Raw genomic sequence first — 23,205 nt, 5'->3', positions numbered from 1 at the left:
AACCAAATCTCAAATATCAGGCTTACAGTCTCTCATTCTTATATCAAAAGTCACATCGCCCTCAATATAATTAGGAAAATCAGTAGAAAGTGGGACTACACATATAGTATGCCAGGCTCTATTTCTCAAGATTACACACTTTGCTTATGTGCAGAGTCTCTCAGGTGGAATGCATCAGCTGGTAAGAAGGGCCCCTTCTGAGACAGGAAACCAGAGATGGAGGGCTGGGCAGTGTCCCTTGTCATGCTTCTTTCTTGGTACTGCTTACAGACTTAGTCCTGCTCAGGTACTACTCAAAGAAACAATATAAGGGAAGACAAAGCAAAACAAACCAAAATGGTCACCGTGGATATGGGTAAAATGGTGCCTTGCTGCTGCACTCCTCTGCAAGTCTCCAGCTGCGGAAAGAGAACAGGGTCCTCCAGTGCCTCCCAGCCTGCTGGGCCTTTGTCCCGCCAGGCCCCCACAGAGCCCACATAGTGGCCCTGGTGAACATATGATGCGGTGTACGTTAGAGGAGGAGTATGGCGTATGGCGGTTGCTGAGCCCAGAAGGAGGGAGAGCTTGGGGCATGCAGGGAAGGGGCAGTCCTGCTGGGCTACAGTCCATGGTGGGCAAAGGTAAGGCAGACATGAGAAACCAGGAAATAGAGACCTTCCTGGGCATCCAGACACCCTGGGCGCTCTCCACGCGGTGTCAGGAGCTCCTGAGGGATTTTAAGATGGGATGGGGATGGGGCTGGGCTGTGGTCAGATTGGAATTTCAAAGGATGACACTGGTGACAGCTGGGCTCGCTGAGTTGGAGGACTGTTTGGAGGCAGGGAGACCAGTGGGAATGGCCTCATCCTGCATCCCTGCAAGATGTGATGGTGGCCTGACCTCATACAGGAGGGCCAGGTCCTAAAGCAGTTCATTGCCCAAATCATAGGGTACTGTTGGGGCCTTGGCATTTTGGCCTTTGGGGTCGTTTCCTGTGGAACAGGATGGTCAAGACAGAAAGCTGATGTTCCTCTTCGTGTGGCTTCTCAGCCGTTTGAGCAATGACACCTGCTGGGGTCAGAATATGAAGCCCCCAGTTTCCTTTCTAGACATTCGGGGAGGTTTGGGCTCAAAAGGGAGAATAAAAGACACTCTTCCAAGTTTGGCTTAAGATGAAGTAGATTACCACCCCATATCATCTCTCTGGATAAATGATATGGGGTGGGAGGTGGGAGGGGGGTTTCATGTTTGGGAACTCATGTACACTCTTGGTGGATTCATGTCAATGTATGGCAAAACCAATACAGTATTGTAAAAGTAAAAATAAAAATTTTAAAAAAAGATGAAGTAGATTCAAGTTGAAAAATGGAAGCATTTGGGCCAGTCTTGCTTCCTGAGCACAGGGAACAGTTGGAGCTGCTTTATTTAGAAGCAAGAAATAGTTAATAAAAATGGCCCCCTTGTATCTAGGCACGACTGGCCTTTTTTTTCTTCTTTGAAGAGACAGATTTTTTGCTGTTGGTGAAGGCCCTCGGAGACTGAAGTTTAAATTCAACTGGAAAGTGGTCACTGACATCCAGGGCCTGTGGAGGAAAGGGAGATAGATTTGGGAATTAGGAGACACCTTGATTTTAGTGACAAATGAATTCAAGCTGAGGGAGGCTGAGAATGAAATGGCCCAAGTCACCCAAAGGAACACACACTGGGAGCATCATCCCTGGGCCAGTTCAATCAGAAATTGAGGCAGGTCTTCAAGTCATGGAATCACAGGCTTTGAGACTCAAGGTCCAGTGGCCCAGGGTCAGGTCTCCATTGGTGACCTAAACCATCACTGGGTGACACCAACCCATCTTCCCAGGACAGTGGCACAGAAAGATGAGATGACAGCTGTACCTTCTCTTCAGACAACCTGTAAGATTTCTGGAAATCAAAGATGTGGTTTGATTGAGGAACAACAGAGTTGACAATCTCTTGTCCTCTAAGCACGATCCTGGAAGAGAGGGAAAAGAATCCCATTAATCCACCCTGTTGTTATCTGAGATCAAACCAGGCTTCTTGCTTGACCTCTGGAATGACTGAACTGCTTGGCCCTTTCACATGGAGTTCAAAAGTTCAGCCCTGGTTTTAGCTTGTGCTGAGCTCAGAATAGGCCACCCCCAAAACAGGCCACAATGGCATATGATTATTTTGAATTAAAATTACTTAAGAAACAGCTAATGCAAGAGGAACACTCCTTTCTGTCTCCTTGAAAACAGGAAATAAATCTCCCCTGTGAAAGGTACACTCCCTGCATCTGGAGGTAGAAGGAAGGACAGGCACCCTTATCTACAGAAACAGGGAATTCAGGCCAACACTTCTGTATAAACAAACTTTGTTACTTCTTTAACTGACTACCCCCAAGCCAACACTGTTTAAATTCTTCACTAATTGAGCACCCAAACCTGAGTTTTTTGTCCTCTTAATTCGTTGCAAATTTGTTCATTGTCTAAAGATTATTTAAAAGCCTTCTGTTTTGCCCACTGTAAAAAAAAAAAATTAGTTTCATTGTAGTGCATTTGATTTCCAGTGTTGTGTTAATTTCAGGTATACAGCAAAGTGATTCAGTTATACAAATATTCATTCCTCTTTAGAGTCTTGTCTCATAGAGGTTATCACAAAGTATTGAGTAGGGCCCCCTGTACTATCCAGTAGTTCCTCCTTGGTTATCTCTCTTATAGTAGTGTGTGTGTGTGCATTCCAAGCACTTGACTTATCCCTGTCTCCCCCATTTCCCCTTTGGTAACAGTAAGTTTGTTTCAGAGATCTGTAAGTCTGTTTCTGTTTTGTGAATAAGTTCATTTGTATCTTTATTTTTTTAATTAGATTCCACATGAGTGATATCATATGGTGTTTGTCTTTGTCTGGTTTGCCTCGCTCCGCCCATGTTGCTGCAAACAGCATTATTTCACTGCGTACGGCTGAGTAATATTCCATTGTGTACACACATACCACATCTTCTTCATGTGTTCCTCTGACGATGGACATTGAGGTTGCTTCCTTGGCTCGGCTTTTGTAAACAATGCTGCAATGAACATTGGAGTGCATGTATCCTTTAGGGTTATGGTTTTCTCTGGATATATGCCCAGGAATGGAATTGCTGGATCAGATGGACGTGTTTGACTGAACTCCGGGAGTTGGTGATGGACAGGGAGGCCTGCCGTGCTGCGATTCATGGGGTCGCAAAGAGTTGGACACGACTGAGCGACCGAACAGAACTGAACTGATGGTAGTTCTATCTATAGTTTTTTTAGGGAGCATCCATACTGTTCTCCATAGTGGTTGTACCAATTTACATTCCCACCAACAGTGGAGGAGAGTTCCCTTTTCTCAATAAGCTCTCCAACATTAATTATTTGTAGACTTTTTGATGATGGCCTTTCTGACCCTTGTGAAGCGATACTTCTTTGTAGTTTTGGCTTGCATTTCTCTGATAATTCGTGATGTTGAGCATCTTTTCATGTGCTTTTTGGCCATCTGTATGTCTTCTTTGGAGAAGTGTCTATTTAGATCTTCTGCCCGTTGTTTGATTTGTTTTTTTGACATAGAGCTACATGAGCTGTTTGTATATTTTGCAGATTAATCCCTTCTCAGTCACTTTGTTTGTAAATATTTTCTCCCATTCTGAAGGTTGTCTCGTTTTGTTTTAGGTTTTGTTTCCTTTGTTTTGTTTATGGTTTCCTTTGCTGTGCAAAAGTTTTTAAGTTTAATTAGATTCCATTTGCTTATTCTTGTTTTTATTTTCATTACTCTAGGAGGTGGGTCAAAAGAGATATTTCTGCAACTTGACCACTACTTAGGTCCCATTTCTATAAGACCTCTGTGTGTACAAATTAAGATTTGTTTCTTTTTCTCCTATTAATCAGTATTGTGCCAACTTTATTGTCAGTCCAGCCACAAGAACTCAAGTGGGGTTGAAGCGGGCATTTCCCCCTCCCTGACAAAGACCCTCACCACAGCACCTGTGGTTGAAAAACAGGGTCATCCGTGCTGTGGCCTGTGGGCACCAGGACGGTGTCCCCTGTCCAAGCAAGAGCCCTGGCAGTGGACGGGATGTAGACGTCTCGGCACAGAGCAATGGCTGGAGTGCTGAAGGATGTTTCCTTTGCAGCTATTTTCACTTTCCCTGATTCAATTACAGAAAAAGGTCCTCAGTTCAGTTCAGTTCAGTCGCTCAGTTGTGTCCGACTCTTTGCGACCCCATGAATCGCAGCACGCCAGGCCTCCAAAAGGTCCTGGCTTATCTTTAATATTTCCCTACACGCCTATTTCATCCGACAGGGTATTCTGCTGAGAACAGAATGAAGGCATAATTTAACATTTTTTGGTTTTCATTGGGCTTACTTTTACAATTATTTTTTGATTGATGACAAGTAATGCTGTTTCCTTGCCTTCAGTTTTGTGAAATTTTCTCTTGAAATTAATTTTATTTCAGTAATAATGGAATAGATTTAAAGACTAACACAGAGAAAAAAAACTATAGTACTGTCACTATGCATGCTGACAGAGAATAGGAAAGGAAAAGGAAAGGAAAGTGAAGTTGCTCAGTCGTGTCCGACTCTTTGCGACCCCATGTACTGTAACCTACAGGCTCCTCTGTCCATGGGATTTTCCAGGCAATAGTACTGCAGTGGATTGCCATTAGTGGTGGTTAAATGGAGTCTGATATACCTCAGATGTGGGGACGTGGTTAGAGTCTTCATGGCCCTGACCAACTGGGTGAAGAGTGACAGTCTGGGTCGGACTGCCCGCCCATGACTGTCCACTAAGCCTTCCCCGATTCCAGCCGGCTGACCTGGTTTCCTTTGTTGGCTACCAACACCGCCTGACAAAGTCCATGGAGTTGCAAACAGTCAAACACAACTAAGCAACTAAGCACAGGACAGCACAGGAATTCCCTGGCAGTCCAGTGGTTAGGACTCAGCACTTTTACTGCCGTGCTGCTGCTGCTACTGCTGCTAAGTCGCTTCAGTCGTGTCCTACTCTGTGCGACCCCATAGACAGAAGCCCACCAGGGTCCCCCGTCCCTGGGATTCTCCAGGCAAGAACACTGGAGTGGGTTGCCATTTCCTTCTCCAATGCATGAAAGTGAAAAGTCAAAGTGAAATCACTCAGTTGTGTCCGACTCTTCGCGATTCCATGGACTGCAGCCTACCAGGCTCCTCCGTCCATGGGATTTTCCAGGCAAGAGGACTGGAGTGGGGTGCCATTGCCTTACTGCCGTGGCCCAGGTTCAATCCCTGGTCAGGGAACTAATTTTGACCTCGTCTCCATAAGTAAATACTCTTGGCATTCAGGCGGAGATTTCTTGAAGCCATCCTTTCAGACCCAGAGTGTGAAGAACAGCATAGTTAGGGCTGCCCCATTTTGGACTTGTGTTAGTTTTGTGTGTGGGCGAGTGAGGGGATCGCACTAAGCTTCCTGAGGCTGCTCTAATGCCCAGCCGGCTCTGAGCATCTTGGCATGTCCACCAGCACGCAGCACACAGAACAAAGACTGCCACTGAGGCCCTTTCGTCTTCTCCCTTTATGCCTCTTTACAAACCATAAGAGATATATACTGTCACGGAAAACACAGAAAATTCAGAGCACTGAAACAAGAAAGTAATGTTTAAAAAATCATGTAATCCTGTCATCCTTTGGTGTACAAGTGTGTAAAACTGGAGGTCCTTTTGGGACTTCCCTTGTGGTGCACTGGCTAAGACTTCGTGATCCCAGTGCAGGGGGCCTGGGTTCGATCCCTGGTCGGAGAACTAGATCCCACGTGCCGCAACTAAGCGTTTGCATGCCACACACACACACACAAAATCCCACATGCTACAGTGAAGATTGAAGATTCTGTGTATTGCAGCTAAGATCCAGGGCAGCCAAATAAATAAATAAATGAAAATAAATGTTTAAAAAGTACAATTTTTAAAAAAACATCTGGGAGTCCTTTAGTAAACATCTTTTTTGACCTGCTCCTCCGCCCCATCTAATCTATCTTTTCCTGAGATGCACTGTTCTTCTGCGGCATTGCTTTCAGTCACCTCCCTTTCCTCTGCCAGGGAAGAGAAATGGGACCACAGAAGGGACTTAACCTGCCAAAGCCACACAGCTGGCATATGCAAGTGGGCGAGGGAGCAAGCGATCCTTTTCAACCAGCTTTGAGGTAGCCTCTCATAATAGGATGGAGGGGGCAGTACCCAGGCCGCTCAGTCTCCTGTAACTCCCCACCTTGGTTCTGCTTTTCCCAGGGCCAGGGCTGTTTCCATTTAGGGAAGCTGAAATGATGAAGTCTGCAGAAGGCACACTAGCCCTCAAAGCTCTTAGAGGTACAAAGGAGGTCATGGGATGAAAATGAAAGTCAGAACTTAAAACTAGAGAAGGGAGAACTGTCCTCTGGGCCATATCATGCTTCCTTGGTGGCTTGCTGAGCTCGGGGAATTAGCAACCGCTCTGAGGACCCGAGCGCCTCGGGACTTCCCCACCCATGGTTTCTGCTGTGGATGGGCCAGTTATGAATGTTCCCACACTTCAGGTCCTTCCTCACTTTCTAACTTAAGGAGCAAAGTTGAAAGCTGATTGAAAATCTCCAAGGACAGTTTATAAACAGAGAATGCTATTATTTAGATGTATATATTTGCATTTAGAACGGTAAAGGATTGCAGATCCAGATTGCAGATCACCTGCAATACGGGAGACCTGGGTTCAATCCCTGGGTCAGGAAGATCCCCTTGGAGGAGGGGGGTGGCAACCCACTCCAGTGTTCTTGCCTGGAGAATCCCATGGACAAAGGAACCTGGCGAGCTACGTCCATGGAGTTGCAAAGAGTCGAACACAACTAAGCAACTAAGCACAGGACAGCACAGGAATTCCCTGGCAGTCCAGTGGTTAGGACTCAGCGCTTTTACTGCCGTGGCCCAGGTTCAGTCCCTGGTCAGGGAGCTTAGATCCTGCGAGCAGCACGGTGCAGCCCATCCACCCCTCCCCCACCCCCAGTTGTATGGTAAAGCATTAGAAGTATACATTGTCTTGCAGTAACTACTCTCATTTTTAGACTTTTATCCTGAGGGAATCATAAATACAAAATGCATATATATATATATATGGGATTCATTACAGCTTTGCTTTTAATAGCAAACCCTTGGTAATGACCTAATATGCCCAGTGACAGAGAATTGAGTGAATACATTGCAGTATGGCTTTGTGATGTAGTACTTAACAGCCAGTGAATATATTGAGCACTTAACCATATTCCAGATACTGTGTTAGAAGATTTATAAGATTTATACATTTTACTTTGTTTAAACCTCATGTTTAATATAATCTGTTTTACCAGTAAGGGAACAAAGACACAAAGAGCTTAGCTCTCTTGGTCCCTGACTTACTAAGTGGTAGAGACAGAATTTGAATCCAGGCCCGTCCAACAGCAAAGCCCGCTCTTGCCACTGCTAAGCTACATGTTTAAGGCCACCATATATGGCCATTCAGTTTGCATGCTTCACAAAGTACCCAGTGGAGGGGCCTAAAGTCAGAGCAGCTCAGCTCTCCAAGCAGGAGCTTCATCTGCCCAGGAGGAGCCGCCTTTCCCAACGCGCACCAAGCACTGTGTGGGCTCATGGTGGTCTGGCAGACGCCTCCTACCTGTCATAGGCACAGTTTGTGCTCTTCTTGACCGTGGTGTCCTCTTGGTCCCCGATCAGCCAAACGAACTTGGGGTCTGTCCTCAGGCGGATGTCCTTCCAGGCCTTCTTGGGGACGTAGCTGCAGCCGGCGTTGAAGTCACCCATGAAAATGAAATTCTGAAAGACAGGATTTGTAACCGTCTCCTATAGGTAGGCATCGTTGTCTAACAGTTTCACGCAGAGCTGGTAGCAGGGACTCCTCCTTGCGCACCCAGTAAATGATGAGTTCAGTTATCAGCTAAATGTGTCCCCTCAGACTCATATGTTCTAACCCCCAGTATCTCAGACTGTATTTGCAAGTGACCTTTAAAGAGTTAATACAGATAAAATGAGGTTACATATAGGGTGGGCCTACTCTGATACGACTTGTGTCCTTATGAAAAAAGATTTAAGACGTAGACACAGAGGGAAGACCAAGGAGAAAGCCAAACCGTGCTGCCACTCTGGTCTTGAACATCCAGCCTCCAGAACTGTGAGGACAGAAATTTTTGCTGTTTAAGCCACTCAGTCTTTGGGACTTTGTTAATGGAAGCCCAAGGAGACTAATATAGGGTCTTAATTTCTTTTTTTTTTTTTTTAAAGAAGAGGCCACAGTTTAAAACGGAGCCACAGTTCTGATGAGTATTGGATGGGTGCGTATACAAGGAAGGATGTTCTTAGTGGGAAGAAGGATATTTGTTGTAGCTGCGCCCTCCTGTTCTAAATCACTGAGTCACTCCAATTTGGAGTACAGATTAAAGATGAAGGAACACAGCTCAGTTATTCCCTCACATCTTTTCTCTCTCTGGGTATAAACATCTGAATGAACCCATGCCTTTTGTTTCCAAGAAAGGAAAAGTGAACTCAGGTGTCTTTGGCACTGCTCTTTCCTCTCTTGTTTTGAAGCTGGGAACTTAACTCTTCGTGGGAATTTTGCCTGTTGAGGAAGTGAGAAGAGGGAGGGGCTGATAGAATGAGCTGTCCCCCTCTGCCCTAATGCCAGTCTTCTGTCTTGGAAGTGATTTCTCCTGTAGGGCTTTTGAAACAGAATTTTAGTATTCTTATGAGCAGAAACAGATTTCCTTGTTAGTGCTATTGTTTGGTGCTGTTGCTGACCTCAGAGTTTTCTTCAAAAACATTTTTCTTTGACCTTGGGGTATCATGGTTTTCCCTGAGACTGGTGGGTGCAGTTGAAGACAGGATGTCATCCTTAACTGGAGTGTCAGGCAGCTTCTATTTATGAAGGCATGATTTCCTGAGCACTTCCTGTGTGCCAGGCCAAATTAAGTGTTTTATAAAGTTTATTTTAAATCTCACAATAAGCACTAAGAGGTAGAAGGGATCTTTGTCGCCTGTGGAAAGAGTAGAGGATATAGTGACCTGCTGTAGGCTACTCGACTTGGAAGTTCAAGTGGTGAAGTTAAGGACTGAATCCAAATCATCCTCCCTGAAAGCCCCTCCCTCGCTCAGCACAAGAATTTCCCCTCTAGGTCACTTTTGTACCACTGAGGCCTCCCCCGTACCTGGCATTTAACAGATGCTCAATAAATTCTTGCCAAATGAGTGAATGGAATGTATAATTTAGAAACATGTGAGTGTTTCTCGTACCCAGCCTTTTACAAATCAGCAGTGAAACACACCCCTGCATGCACCATGACCCAGCTCTGTGTCCACACTTTACTGGACTGATTTTGCACTTTGAGCTGCAGAACTGAGGTGGAGGGATTGTGTCATTGGAGTCACATATTAAAAGGACAAAGAAGAACGAGGAAGAGCCCTCTGGATCGCTTCCGTATGTGCCACACACTTTCATACACCTCACAGCGTCTGGGGGTGGAGGGTGGGGTGCCACCGCTGTTTTCCAGATGAGGAAATAATTGAGGCCAAGAGGGGTGGTGGCCATATTGTTATTCCCCTTCTGTGAAAGCACCCCCAGTTTCTTTGAGAAACCATCTTCCTCCTCTACCTTGGTCCATGAGGTTGGGGTGGAACGGACACAGACTTAACCAATCAGAGCATCTCAACCACCTGATCAGTGATTGGTTCAGGGATGAACATGTGATCCAGACTTAGTCAATGAGACTCCATTCCAGTCTATTTGTTCCACTGTGGGACAGAAAATTTGTCAGTTGCTTTACAAACTGCTGGTGACTATCTTGCCATCGTATGAGTGGAGACAGCCTGAAAATGGAGCCCACCAGGGGAATGGGAGGCTAAGAGATGGAGAGTGGAGAGAGACAAGACAAGCCCCGATTGCCTTGTCCAACTCTGCCTTGAACCAAAGAATTGCTCTTTCTTTTCATGAGCCATTTTGGAATTCTGTCACTTGTAACTGAAAGATTTCTGACATCTCTTTGTCTCACTGTTCTCAGTTGTGAAGTTGGAATGATCAAAGTCGTTAACTCATCTGGCTATTGGAAGGATTAAGTAAACTTATGCATGTCCAGCCTTAGCATAGTGCCTGACACCAGCTATTCATTTGCTCAGTGAATGTTGGCAGCCATTGTGGAGCAGGGTATGAATTTCCCAAGACCCCCAGGGAGCGTACTCAGGCACATTTAGCAGAAAGATATTTTGGGCTGAGAAAAGGCCTAAAATGAAGCTCTCAAGTGGTGGTCGTCTGCACAGACCCTGCCTCCTCACCCTCCCTCAGAATTGCTCATCCCCTCTCAGGAACCAGATTCTGCCCCTGCTAGAGAGGAATTCAGCAGACATAGAGGGTCATCACCTCTGCATTCCAGCGACGTTTCACATCTGTATAGACATCAGCCAGCTCATCAATCTCTCTAACGGATGTCTCAGGGGTGGTGTGCAGGGGGACAATCACGAAGTCCTTGACAGCTGAGGAACAGGAAAGAGGCAGAGGTCACACATATCCTCTGTCAAGATTCCATGAACACTGCTTCAGGGAAACAGGCCATCCCCCCAAAAGGCACGGACTGTGTCATAGGGTCCCCCATTTCCAGAAGTTCCAGTGGTCGAGATTTAAATAACCTTAGGTCATTAGGCTGCCATATTCAGCACACGAAAGCCTCTTTTCTCCCAGTTGCCCTTCCTGACTAAGAGAAAGCTGACTAAGAGAATGCCTCACTGGCATTGTGGATGTTTTCATTTTCTCATTTAAAAACAAATGCCTTGTATTTTCTATTTTTAAAAAAACTTAAGCTTGTTTGACTTTATACTAAGGAAAAAAAAACTTTTTCTAAGTAAAAAAAAAGAGATTTCAGTTTATACTCCTTTAGTAATTAGAAGGAGGGGGTGAAGCCTGAACAATTTTATTTAAAAAGCGGAGTGGCCCTTTGTGGGCCTCCCCAGCAGGAGGGGCTGAGGGAGCCTGAGTGAGAGGAGGTGGGTGTCTTTCTGAGTGCCTCCTCCTCAGGCTCTCCCTTGGTCTGCACCTGAGTGCCCTCTCTTCTCAGGAGCTGGGGTCTATTAGGCGATCACTGCTTAAGCCCCACAGGGGGAGGTCCACCAGACCAGCAGCCTGCCCCCAAGACCTGCCCTGCTTCAGTAGCCTCTCTCCACTCTGCCCCTCCCTCCTCCTTCCCACTCCCCAGCCTTGTTTTGGGCCCATGAACATTCCAACGCCTTTCCTGCTTCTGAGCTTGGGTGATCACTGTGCCCTGCCGCCAGAATGCCTTTCCACCAACAATCTGTGACTGGCTGCTTCTGGTCAGAGCCGTTGTCACCTCTGGAGAGGCATCCCCCAGTTGCCCAGTCTAAGGTGGCCCCTTACCCTGCTATTCAGTAAACCCTGCTTACTGCCTTCATGCTCTGAAATTACCTGTTTGGCCCACTGGAACCTAAGCTCTCTGAGGGCAGGCTTATCTTCTTGTTCACCCTCTTGGCTCCAGAACCTAGCACCATGCCTGGCACGTTGGAGGTGCTCAGGAATGTTTGTTGATTGAACTCATGAATGAATGATTGAGAGAAGAAATGAAGGAAGAAAAGATAGATAAATGGCAAACTCCTTCCTCTTTAATCCCAAACAGAGGGGACATAAAGACATTTCCTTGTTCAGATGGAGAGAAAACTCCAAACATGGCAGAGCTGTGGTGCCATCCCAGCGGGGGTGGGTGTTGCGGGGGGAGGGTAGTAGGGAAGGGTGGAAGCTCCAGACAAACAGGTCTGTTCAGCACTTCATGAAGGTTGAGTACTCTCTCAAAGAAGAAAGAATTGGTTGGTGGGAAGGGCCTCTCCTAACACTGCCAGGTCAGCTGAACGTGAATCATGTGCGTGACAAAAACTATTATTGAATGTCCTCTCTGAAAGGCATTTCTGGTTCCTCACCAGAAGCCCTCACCAATAGCCCCCACCTCCTTCTCAGTTTTTTGTTTGTTTCCTACTGAAAATCTCCTGCTGTTCTTCCATGTTTGTTTTCCTGAAATACTCTGTTCTGAGCTATTAACCCTGTGCAGAAATAGTTAACTTCATAGTTCAAGATGTTAATATTTGTGTGATATAGATATAGGTGTTCATACGTACAGCTCTGACTGTTTAGTTATTATCTGTTTCCCCTGCTGCACAAGGACAGGGACCTTTTCTGTCTTGTCCAGTACCCATGTAGTGGGTATTGAAAAAAAGATCTGATTCTCTGTAGTTCCAGTCTACAAATCAAAGTAATTCTTGACTTTCCGTTGAGTATTGCATGGTGGTTAAAAGTGTGGGCACCTGAGATGGCAGTTTATGTTACAGCCCTGGCTTGTCCACTTCAATAACTGCTGGATGACCTTGGGTGTGTGACTCCATCTATTTGAACCTCAATTTCCTCTATGGTAAAGCAGAGACAATCCCAGTTGCCATCTTGTTGGGTGTTGCAAAGATGATAGGAACCTGGCGTTCATCACGGATAAATAATTGTTAGTGACTAATACAAGTACTATTGTTGTCAGAGATCAGGGTGCAATATTTTAGGTTTCCTCTCCGCCCCCAGTCTGTGGGGGAGATTGCTCTGTGATTACTGGAGAGGCAGTGTGGCTCTAGGTTGGGAGATCATCTTTGTTGGCCAGTGTTCAGATTTTTCAAATGAAGGAACAGCTGTCCTTGATTGGGACTGGGGGATTTTTCCAAATAATTGGCATCAACCTAAACGCTCCAAAGGTTACTCTTACAGGTAAGAGGTTATTATTGATTCCAGAAAGTGGCTTCTAGGACAAGGAGGTCTTGAGCTGTGGCATTCCAAGCAGCCAACCTGGTGTCATCAAACTATACCATGTCCTCCGCATTCAAGTGTTAGGAGCCCCTAATGGTCACCTCAAGCGAAATGCCTCCCTAAAGATGCTGCATAAACCCTGGGATCACAGGTCACAGCTCAGGGCTGCTGCCCATTCATGGGCTCACTGGGGAAGTGAGGGGTGAGAGGGGCCTGTGGGTCTCACCGGTGTATGGTGACTGGAACCAGACCACAAAGGGCTCCCTGGAAAACACATCTGCGTCTCCAGCCTGATAGTCATGGTAGAGGTAGCTTTGTTTTACAGACACTAGCTTTTCTCTGGAAGAAAAAAGAAAAAAAGACAGTCCTTCTAGATGAGTTGGCTTTCTTCTTACTTCTTTGAAGAAGCGGAGACGAATGTTCCCACAGCTTTATGGGCCTCCCCTGCAGAGTTGAGTGCCGGAAGGGATCTTTTACCTGAGGACAAGGCTCAGTCAGTCTCCCCAAGGGCCAGAGCCCTTGGGGAACTGAATATCTGGGGAGCTCAAAACTTAAAGGTCAGACTCAGCAGAAATTATTAGTAGGAAGAAAATGAGAATGTGATGTCCCAGAGCAGCCATGCTGGGCAATTCATGTTTCCATCCCCTGCCAGGACTTGACCATGAGGAATAAAGAACTCTTGACTTTCCTGACCAGGTCACCAAGTCATCTAGCAAATTAGTTTTAAGGAGTTAATATTATCCTTTCCATCAGCCCCACTTTTAACAGCTCAGTAATTCGATCAATATTGAGAGCTGGTTTGACATCTAAATTTGGTTTTGAGGAAAAGATTTTTATTCCATTCATGGTCACATTGATAAGTAAACCATGTTCCGGGAAGCATAATTTATACTTACTTATAGAGAAAGGCATACTGTTCTTTATATGTGTTTCTTCCAAGGCGAGCACTAATCACATAGTTGTATGTTATGTCTCTTCTTGAATTTCTAGAAAACAAAAGATTTTACATTGCATCTTAAAGAACAAACATTTCTCTCTGCCTAGGTTCCCCCCGCTCCAGTCGGCTTCCATATGCCCAATGGCATCATATAGAACGGCTTCTGTTCATTATAACCTTCGAGTCTCATAAGAAGGGCCACCACTGACTGGGAATGTGACATCTGCCATTATTTCTTGTCTTGATAAGAAGAGTACTATTGTTACTCCATTTTTGTAGTTTGCAAGTACAGAGCTGGGATTTGAATTGAGATTCTGCTGCTGCTGCTGCTGCTGCTAAGTCGCTTCAGTCGTGTCCGACTCTGTGCGACCCTATAGACGGCAGCCCACCAGGCTCCGCCATCTCTGGGATTCTCCAGGCAAGAATAATTGAGATCCTACTCACCCCCAAATCCACCTGCTGTGTATCACTGAGACCATAGAAGATTCAGGCCACAGTCAGCCCCGAAGGTTGTTCTGGCCTGTGGCTGGACTGCACCTCATACTTCCTGGTAGAATTAACTTCACCAGGTTACTCCTGAGCATTTATCATATGCAGGATTCCTACTAAGGTTTTTTAAAAATTATATTTATTTTTTTATTGAAGAATAATTGCTTTATAGAATTTTGCTGTTTTCTGTCAAACCTCAACATTAATCAGCCATAGGTAGACATATATCCCCTCCCTTTTGAAGCTCCCTCCTGTCTTCCACTCCTTTAGGTTGATACAGAGCCCCTGTTTGAGTTTCTTGAGCCATACAGCAAATTCCTGTTGGCTATCTATTTTACATATGGTAACGTAAGTTTCCTTTTTTCTCTTTCCATGCATCTCACCCTCTCCTCCCCTCTCCCCATGTCCGTAAATCTATTCTCTATGTCTGTTTCTCCATTGCTGCCCTGTAAGTAAATTTTCTAGATTCCGTATATATGTGTTAGAATACGGTATTTATCTTTCTCTTTCTGACTCACTTCACTCTGTATAATAGGTTCTAGGTTCATCCACCTCATTAGAACTGACTCAAATGTGTTCCTTTTTATGGCTGACATACTAAGATTTTTGTCGGACATTTCTTTTCTGCTCTGAAAACCTCCAGGCATTTTTCTCACAAGTCCTGAAACTGTGATTCCAAATAGCTATTGTTTCTGTTCTGGTGGCTGAAGATACAGTCCTAAAGCCCCACTGATCCTCTGCCTCACCCTTATCAGGAAGACTTGACTCTCACATGTATGTGCCAAACCTGCTGATAACTCCACCCTGGGCAGAGTCTACTTCGTCTTCCCTCTAGAACATCTAGGGGTATGTCTAAGCTGTGGCATATTCTCAGATTCCACTGGGAGAAACCAGAGGGGGCTTTTAGGGGCCAACTTAGAGCCCGCAGAAATTCCTGGAAATTAATATTCTAAGGCAGATCTGGCTATGGGGCCCCCAGGAGCGCAGACAGTGGATTCCTCTGGGCTTCCAATTTGGAAAGACTGGCTCTGTTCTAAATCTAGCCTGCCAAGTCTTGGGTTGGCAAACTGCTTGCAGTGACTCAGCTATGAAGTGACGAAGGCCCTTCCTGGCTTACAGAGAATTAGGAGACAAACAGGCCTGGCTCTGCTTGGAGTCCACAGCACAGTCTAGGGAGGGTGGGGAGAACTGAGACCCCTGAGGGTGGGAGGGGTTAATCCAGACCAGCTGCAAGTGGTGCCTGTAACTGCTGTCCCCTCAGTCCCCCATACTTCTGAAAAGTGGCCTGGGCCACTTCAAAGAAGGCCGAGGGGACTCAGACTAGAGCACTGGCTTGGAGTCAGACACCACCCAGGTACAAAGGTAGGTTTGGCCATTTGCTGGCTGGGTTACCTTGGCAGATCCTTGCTGTCTGTGTCTCGGTCCCTCAGCTATAAGGGAAGCAGTGGTAGAGCCTGCTCTACAGAGTTGTGAGGAGTGAATGAGAGAGCACACGTAAACTGATAAGCAGGATGCCTGGCCTTTATGGCGCGGTTACCGTCTGTCAGTAGCTGTTTCCTTGGCCTTCTGGATCATCACTTGCCATTACATGCATCCCCTTACTTTTACTAGAGATGAACATCCCAGCACTAGTTGCCACTGCTCCATACCAGCCACAGCTTAACCATTTACATGCGTGATTTGATTTAATTATCACCACATCCCAGGAAGATGAGTTCTATTATTAGCTTTATTTAAGATGGGGAAAATGAGGTACAATGAGGTTCAGTAACTTGTGCAAAGTCATAGCCGAGCCAGAATCCAAGCCCATGTGGTCTGAGCTGAGTGGAGGTGCCTAGCGCCTGGGCTTCATTCCCTCTGTCATTGTCAAGAGCAGACCTGTGAGGCTAAAAAGGAGATGCTCTGCTCCAAGTCTGGACTCTCAGATGAGAAACTGAGGCCCAGAGAGGGGTGGTTACCATCAGCCCAAGGGCCTCTCTCTGTGAAGGAGAGCATCGAAGGCTGTTTCTCTCAGCCTTCAGACTTTTTGTAAAATACACAAAAATTCAAATCAAATAGTCAAGTTCAGACTTTGTAAAATACTCAAATCATACAGAGGTTTATGTCCATGGGGTATATGTCCACGCGGTTGCAAAGAGCCAGACACAACTGAGCAACTGAACTGAACTGACAGAAGTATATAAAATAAAAAGCAAATGTTTCCCATTTCTTCACACCCCCCTTCCAAGTGGTCTTCCAGTCATACCCACCACGCCCCGGAAGTAACCACTCTTAACAGTTGAGCACATCCTTCCTGTCTTTCTTTTATGCCCATGCAAACTCAGCCACACCCTTATTCATGTATGACGTAGTGTAATTACTAAAATGGGCTCTTCTACGTATAGTTCTGAACTTGCTTTTTGCCATATATTGTAGCCATCTTTCCATGCTGGAATATTTAGCTCTAAGCTACTGTGTAGTAACCATGACTTTAATTGCAGTGTAATATTCCAGCCCATGGGCATATCATGTTTGTAGATTTTCAGTCAATCTTTTCTTTATAACAGTACTTCAGCTCAGCTTCTAGTCTGTTTCGTTTCTCTCAGTCCTGATTCCTCACCCATTTCCCTCTTTTGTTTTATCATATTAAAACTAGCTGGTTGAAAATTCTCAGGACCACAGTTAATAAAATTGAAAGCCTGGGCAGTGTTGGCCATGTGACCTGGTGGTCTGGGCCAGTGCTGGTCCTCACACTAGTTTCAGTTCCCAGGGGATTTTCAGATGTCCTTGCACCTGGCTTTGAGCCGGCAGAGGGTCCCGGGGCCCCATCTTTACCCATTTAGCTTCTCCATCAGCGTGGGACAGATCCTGTTGTTGCTGTCCTTGATTTCCATCAGGAGTATGATATCACAGCGTTTGATGACCTGCAGAGAGAGAATTCCCCAGGGGTGTGAGGCCATTTACTACAAATAATGAAACCTTTTAATGGGCACTTACTCTTTTTTTTTTTCATTGTAGTTGATTTACAGTGTGGTGTTAATTTCTGCTGTACAGCACAGTGAGTCAGTTATACATACGAAAGTGAAAGTGAAAGTTTTAGTCGCTCAGTCGTGTACCACTCTTTGCTACCCCATGAGCTGCAGCCCAGCAGGTTCCTCTATCCATGAAATTCTCTAGGCAAGAATACTGGGGTGGGTTGCCATTCCCTTCTCCAGGAGATCGAACCCTGGGATCAAACCCGGGTCTCCCACACTGCAGGCAGATTCTTTACCATCTGAGCCACCAACAATGTCAGGGGGTTCCCTTTCCTCCACATCCTTTCTAGCATTTGCTATTTGTTGACCTTTTAATGATGGCCATTCTGACTAGAGTGACTGCAGTTTTGATTTGCATTTCTCTAATAATTAGCAACACTGGGCATATTTTCATGTGTCCATTGGCCATCTGTACGTCTTCTTTAGAGAAATATCTGTTTAGATTGTCTGCCCATTTTTCGATTAGATTGATTGATTGTTTTATTATTTGGGGGGCACTTAATATGTTTTAAGTATCAGATTGAGTGCTTTGTTAAATTAACTATCCTCTTCTCTGAAATAAATGATGGACTCCCTGAGCATGGTAGGCTACAGTCCATGGGGTCGCAAGGAGTCAGACACCACTGAGCGACTTCACTCACTCACTGAGGTAAGTACTATTATGATATACATTGTAAAGACAAAGAGCCTGAGGTTCTTTCTGGGAAAGCTGAGATACTATCCAGAATCACCCAGCTAGAAAGTGCCTGAGCCAGAATGTGAACCTAGGCAACCAGAATCCAGACCAAAAGCACATGACCCCTGTAAGTCCTGCAAGTTGGCTTTGTTTGAAGGATTACAATCATAATAATAAATGTATCTATTAAGGTCTTAGTAAATAAAAAATACCAGGCTGGATACTGCAGAAATAAAGAAGTATAATTATAATAATTGTAAGAGTGGACATTTATTGTGAGCCGACTCAGAGCCTCACCAGCTGTGAGACAGCTGCGATTTTGAACTCATTAAGCATGGGAGGAAACCCAGCTCAGAGTGACTGAGTGACTAAGGTCATGAAGCCAGTATAGGTGATAAGAGTAGGATGTGAAATCAGGTTCACGTGACTGCAAAGCCCACCATGCTGTGCTATTAAAATACAATCCCTTCTCAAAGACTCGTTATCAGTGAAGAAGACAAATGGAAAGGACTAGCTACAGTGAGAGACCAAGGCAGTTGTGCTGAATCAAAGTCAGGCCCATGAGAGTGTTGAGGAATAATTAGTTACATCTGCCCAGAGGATCATGGAAGGCTCCACGGAGGATACTTTTGAACAAGCCCTGAGAGGCAAGAAACAATTCAGTGTGGGGAGTTTCCTGGCGGTCTAGTGGTTAGAACTCTGTGCTTCCTCTGCAGAAGTCACAGGTTCGACCCCTTGTCAGGGAACTAAGATCCCAAATGCCTGCCATAGGGAGTGGTTAAACAAAGGAAAAAAGAACTCAGTGGGTAAAGAATACAGGAGGGTCCCCTTCAGAATGAGCAGTAAGCTGAGGACCAGGGTGTCAACACCCACTGGAGGCCACTGGGACTTTCCTTTGTATGGAATCCTAGTGGGCTGGAATTTGGTGGTCAAGGACAGAGCATCCTCAGTGTTCATTTTGTCTTTTCACATCACTTCCAGAGGAGCAAGGGGATTATGCCACTGGTCCTATTTGCAGAGCACATATATATTCTAGTTTCCTCTCTAAAAAGGGCAGAGCAGAGACGGCCACCGACACTGGCCTGGTGCCATTAAGAAGTGCCAGGGGCTGGAGATATACCAGTGTAGTCACAGAGGAGGAAGGCTGTGTCAGAGTCTGCATGCTTCCGTCGGCAGGCTTGCACGTCACGGCATCAGACTTGTCGGGTCCACCAAGGAGAGCTGGGTGCTGTTCTCCCAGCCAGCCTCCTGATTTAGTCACTTAACCACCGTCAGATCTTTCTGGAAAGCACTTTAGAATATGTATATGAAAAGGGAAAGAAAATGTTAGTCGCTCAGTTGTGTCTGACTCTGCGACCCCATGGACTGTAGCCCTCTAGGCTCTTCTGTCCATGGAATTTTCCAGGCAAGAATACTGGAGTGGGTAGAAGATCCCGTCTTCAGGAGATCTTCCCAACCTAGGGATCTAACCTGCGTCTCCTGCACTGTGGGCAGATTCTTTACCATCTGAGCCACCAGGGAAATGCTTTAATACTTGATCTAGTTTTCTCACTTTGAGGAATATCTTCCACTGTAAAAAAGTTTCTGCTATTACTCTGCATCTCAGTTTCCTTATCTGTAAATGGGCGTAATAACAGTCATTCCCTCACAGGATTGTTGGAGGACAAATGAATCCTTAAAACAGGGCCAGCCATGTAGGAGGCAAACAACAAAATGTTGTTATTATTATTATTACTGTATGGGATTTCCCAGGCAAGAATACTGGAGTGAGTTGCCATTTCCTTCTCTTGGAGATGTTCCTGACCCAGGAATTGAACCCACATCTGCTTCTTCACAGATGGATTCTTTACTACTGAGCCACCTGGGAAGCCCTTATTATTACTTATGCAGACCAAAGAGGAAGATGTATTGCAACAGAAAAATGAAATATCCTAAGCATCCCCAGATAGAGAAGCATTGAATGAAACACATTGGAAACGCAGCATAAGGCATTAAAAGTTGTGTTTTAAAAGAATATTAACAACATATGAAATACTTTTTATATAAAAGCAGAATAGGGTATCTCCATGCTGCAAAATAGATGCATGTTTATGTATTATTTTTGGATAGAAAAACATCCACAGCAAAGTTACCCAAGTGCCAACAACTGTTACCTTCAAGTGATAGGATACTTCTTTATATGTTTCTGTATTTTCAAAATAGTCCATATTGACTATTTTTAGTTTAATAAAATTAATTTGTAAAATATGTTTATAATTTTAAAAATTACTGTCCTAATTAAAAAAAAATTAAGATGTTATTTTACAAAAAAAACTGATGGGGAAGAAATTGTAGGTGAGGAGGTTATAGTGTTTATAAAGACGTGACAGATGTGATCACGGCTTACTTAAGTTAAATAAGTTGTCTTAATATAAAATGCCTAATACAGTGACTGGCACAGAGTGGGCCTAGCAAAGGCCCTGTCAGTGTGAGCTCTTACCGTGGACTCATTATATTTCCACAGTAAGCCTGTGCTGCCGGCCAGGTTGTGTGAGGACCATCTTACTGAAAGGCACTTAGGGGCTCAGAGAGAAGGGACTGGCAGAGCTGGTGCGTCTGGCTGCCTGGTGAAAGGTGAGCACAGGGCCCCTGGTGCTCCCACCAGAACGTGGTGTCTCTGGGGTTTTCTAAGGTAATAAAACCCAGAGTCTTGGGAAGGGTTTCAGCCCCAGCATCAAACATAAATTAACCTATAGGATAAAGTGGAGAAGGCAGTGGCACCCCACTCCAGTACTCTTGCCTGGAAAATCCCATGGACGGAGGAGCCTGGCGGGCTGCAGTCCGTGGGGTCGCTGAGTCAGACACGACTGAGCGACTTCACTTTGACTTTTCGCTTTCATGCATTGGTGAAGGAAATGGCAACCCACTCCAGTGTTCTTGCCTGGAGAATCCCAGGGACAGGGGAGCCTGGTGGGCTGCCGTCTATGGGGTCGCACAGAGTCGGACACGACTCAAGCGACTTAGCAGCAGCAGCAGCCAGCATAGGATAAAGAGAATCAACTGACACCAGAAGAATGTGAACAGAGTCTCAAGACATTGATCAGATTACCCAAGGGAAGTCTTAGCTAAGTGGGGAGAAAGATTAGACTTGGGAGTTGGAAAAAGGTTGATGGCTGGAGGGGGAGAGAAGGAAAAAGAGAGGGAGAGGAGCGGAAGGGGTGGGAGAGAGTGCACAAGCTTCCTTCTCCCTAGGGGCTAACTTCAGTTAAACAACTCTTGAGTCTCTTAGAAGTCCAAAAGCTTTAGAGAAAGCGTGAGGGTATCCAGCAGTCCTTCTAACAGGAAAATGGGCTCACCTTCACAATGACATCCATGGCATTACAGTTTGCCTTCTTGGATTCCCCAAAGGACCTCACATTGAAGGAGCAGATCTTGAGGGCCAGGGCACTGTGGGTGGAGAGGAGGAGAAGCAGCAGGCAGGCCAGCGGCAGAGGCATCGTGGCTCCTCTGACTTCAGGGCTCGGAGAGAGGGTAGCAGTGTCTAGAGAGCAGGCTCTGGGCCACCTGCCCAGACTCCGCTGACTTGTAAAGCTTGCTGCTAGCAAGAAATACTGGATTCCTTGTTGCTGCTTTCACTTCTCTGAGGAACTGAAGATCATCGGTTTTATTCCCTGAGGGAATGAAGGAAATGAGCTAGTTTTTAGGATCCCCTGTTTTTGTCACTCGGATGAGGAAACTGGTCCTCTTAATCTAGGCATCAGTCTCTGCAGTCACTCTTAACCCAGCAGGAAGCCAGCCCTGACATCTGGTCATTTCTGCTGTGATCACATACCATATGCCTTCTCCTGGAAACTGATGAACTCGGAAATGGTCCACCCCAGAGAGCACCTGGGGTGTGGAGCCTTCGGTGTGTGGGTGGGAGGACAAGGAGGCAGGGGACGGTGGGGAATTCTGCCAGGTTTGGGCATTTGGCAGTTAGCTGTCCCTGGACACACCCAGATTCCAGCTCGCCAACAACTCTGATGGGCATAATTAAAGCCAAGTCTGGTTTGAATAACATAATTTTTAAGGCAAGTTTTGCTATATACAATTTAACACACCAAATACTAGCAGCGTATTGCCAGAAAAGCAGTTGCAGATCTCCTGGGATGGGTCAGTCTTTGGACTGAAAGGACAGAATTAAGCCTTTGGGGAGATCCATGATTCAATCTGATTTTATTTAATGTTTGTGAGAGTTGTGTGGCCCCGTGAAAGGAAGGTTTTGCAAGAACTGTAGGATTTCAGTCCAAGTAAAATGGCTCTTGGGGCTTCCCTGTCTTCCCACCGGTAAAGAATCTGCCTGCTGTGCAAGAGATATGGGTTGGATCCCTGGGTCAGGAAGATCCCCTGGAGAAGGAAAAGGCAACCCACTCCAGTAATTTTGCCTGGGAAAATCCATGGACAGAGGAGTCTGGCAGGCTACAGTCCATGGGGTTGCAAAGAGTTGGACCCGACTTAGCGACTAAACAACGACAACAAAATGCCTTTTAGAGATTTGGGCAGGAAGATGAGAAGATCTGAAAAACAAAAAAGTACAAAATCCAGTCAGTTTATAAACCTAAGTAGGATTTGCAGACCTTGTCATGGAAAAGTCTTCTGTGAAGAGAGGAAGTAATAAGCTGAAGGCAGTGTTGGGATCTCCAGACTACTCCCTCTTGAAGTGATGGGCGTGTGGTCATAGTCACAGGGAAGAGTGTGCAAGTATCGCTAACATGCATCCAGTCAGCATCCTGGCCAAATCGCTAGCCAAGCACAACCAGGCATTCTAAGGAGATAATCCCTGAGTGTTGAATACATGGAAGGAAATAATGACTTCCTGAACTGGTGGGGATGTTAATCTCCCCGTTGGCCACAGTCCAGACCTTAAGCCTGGTTGAACCTTTGGTGAAAAGCTGGTGGTGATCGTCCTCCCTGGTGAGTGGGTATCTTCCAACCAGAGGAAGGTTGAGAATTTAGTGGGTACAGTTTTTTGTATCTTTCAAGAAGGAATTTCTACATATGTGGTATTTTATGACCTTGTAACATGTGAGAGATTTTAACCTATTAAACTGGCAGTCTTGTAACTATGACATAAAATGTGCAATTGAGGGAATGTTTTTAGATTTGTAACTCTGATTTGAAACCTTCCTAAGTTTCTGTACAGTTCTGGAACATTTATAAGAATTCTGGGTTAACAGTGTTTTATAAGTTGAATGTATTAGAATTATTTGGTATTAAAAAGGGTGGCTTTTTAAAAATTCAGATAACTGAAGAACTTTA

At 45.4% G+C, this 23,205-nt stretch overlaps 1 protein-coding gene across 3 annotated transcripts; it reads right to left on the bottom strand.

Annotated features, from left to right (window-relative positions):
* On the bottom strand, positions 1-22,585 carry DNASE1L3 (deoxyribonuclease 1L3). Of its 3 annotated transcripts, XM_068981938.1 has the most exons (9): positions 22,524-22,585; positions 21,264-21,578; positions 17,053-17,141; positions 13,709-13,798; positions 13,039-13,151; positions 10,389-10,501; positions 7,641-7,798; positions 1,873-1,969; positions 1-1,562 (listed from the first exon to the last, which is right to left on the bottom strand). In XM_068981938.1, the coding sequence occupies exons 2-9, from the start codon at positions 21,402-21,404 to the stop codon at positions 1,446-1,448; spliced, it is 918 nt and encodes a 305-aa protein (XP_068838039.1). In that variant the 5' UTR covers positions 21,405-21,578; positions 22,524-22,585; the 3' UTR covers positions 1-1,445. The 3 variants fall into 3 exon arrangements, with proteins under 3 accessions (XP_068838039.1, XP_068838038.1, XP_068838040.1); XM_068981937.1 differs by lacking the exon at positions 22,524-22,585 and having other exon boundaries at positions 21,264-21,757; XM_068981939.1 differs by lacking the exons at positions 13,709-13,798; positions 22,524-22,585 and having other exon boundaries at positions 21,264-21,759.
* Positions 22,586-23,205: the final 620 nt, after the last annotated feature.

The sequence above is a fragment of the Capricornis sumatraensis genome, chromosome 10, assembly GCF_032405125.1.
Source record: "Capricornis sumatraensis isolate serow.1 chromosome 10, serow.2, whole genome shotgun sequence".
In the NCBI taxonomy this organism is placed as follows: Eukaryota; Metazoa; Chordata; class Mammalia; order Artiodactyla; family Bovidae; genus Capricornis; species Capricornis sumatraensis.
Note: the sequence above shows the minus strand (reverse complement) of the source record. Positions and strands in the feature narration are given on the sequence as shown.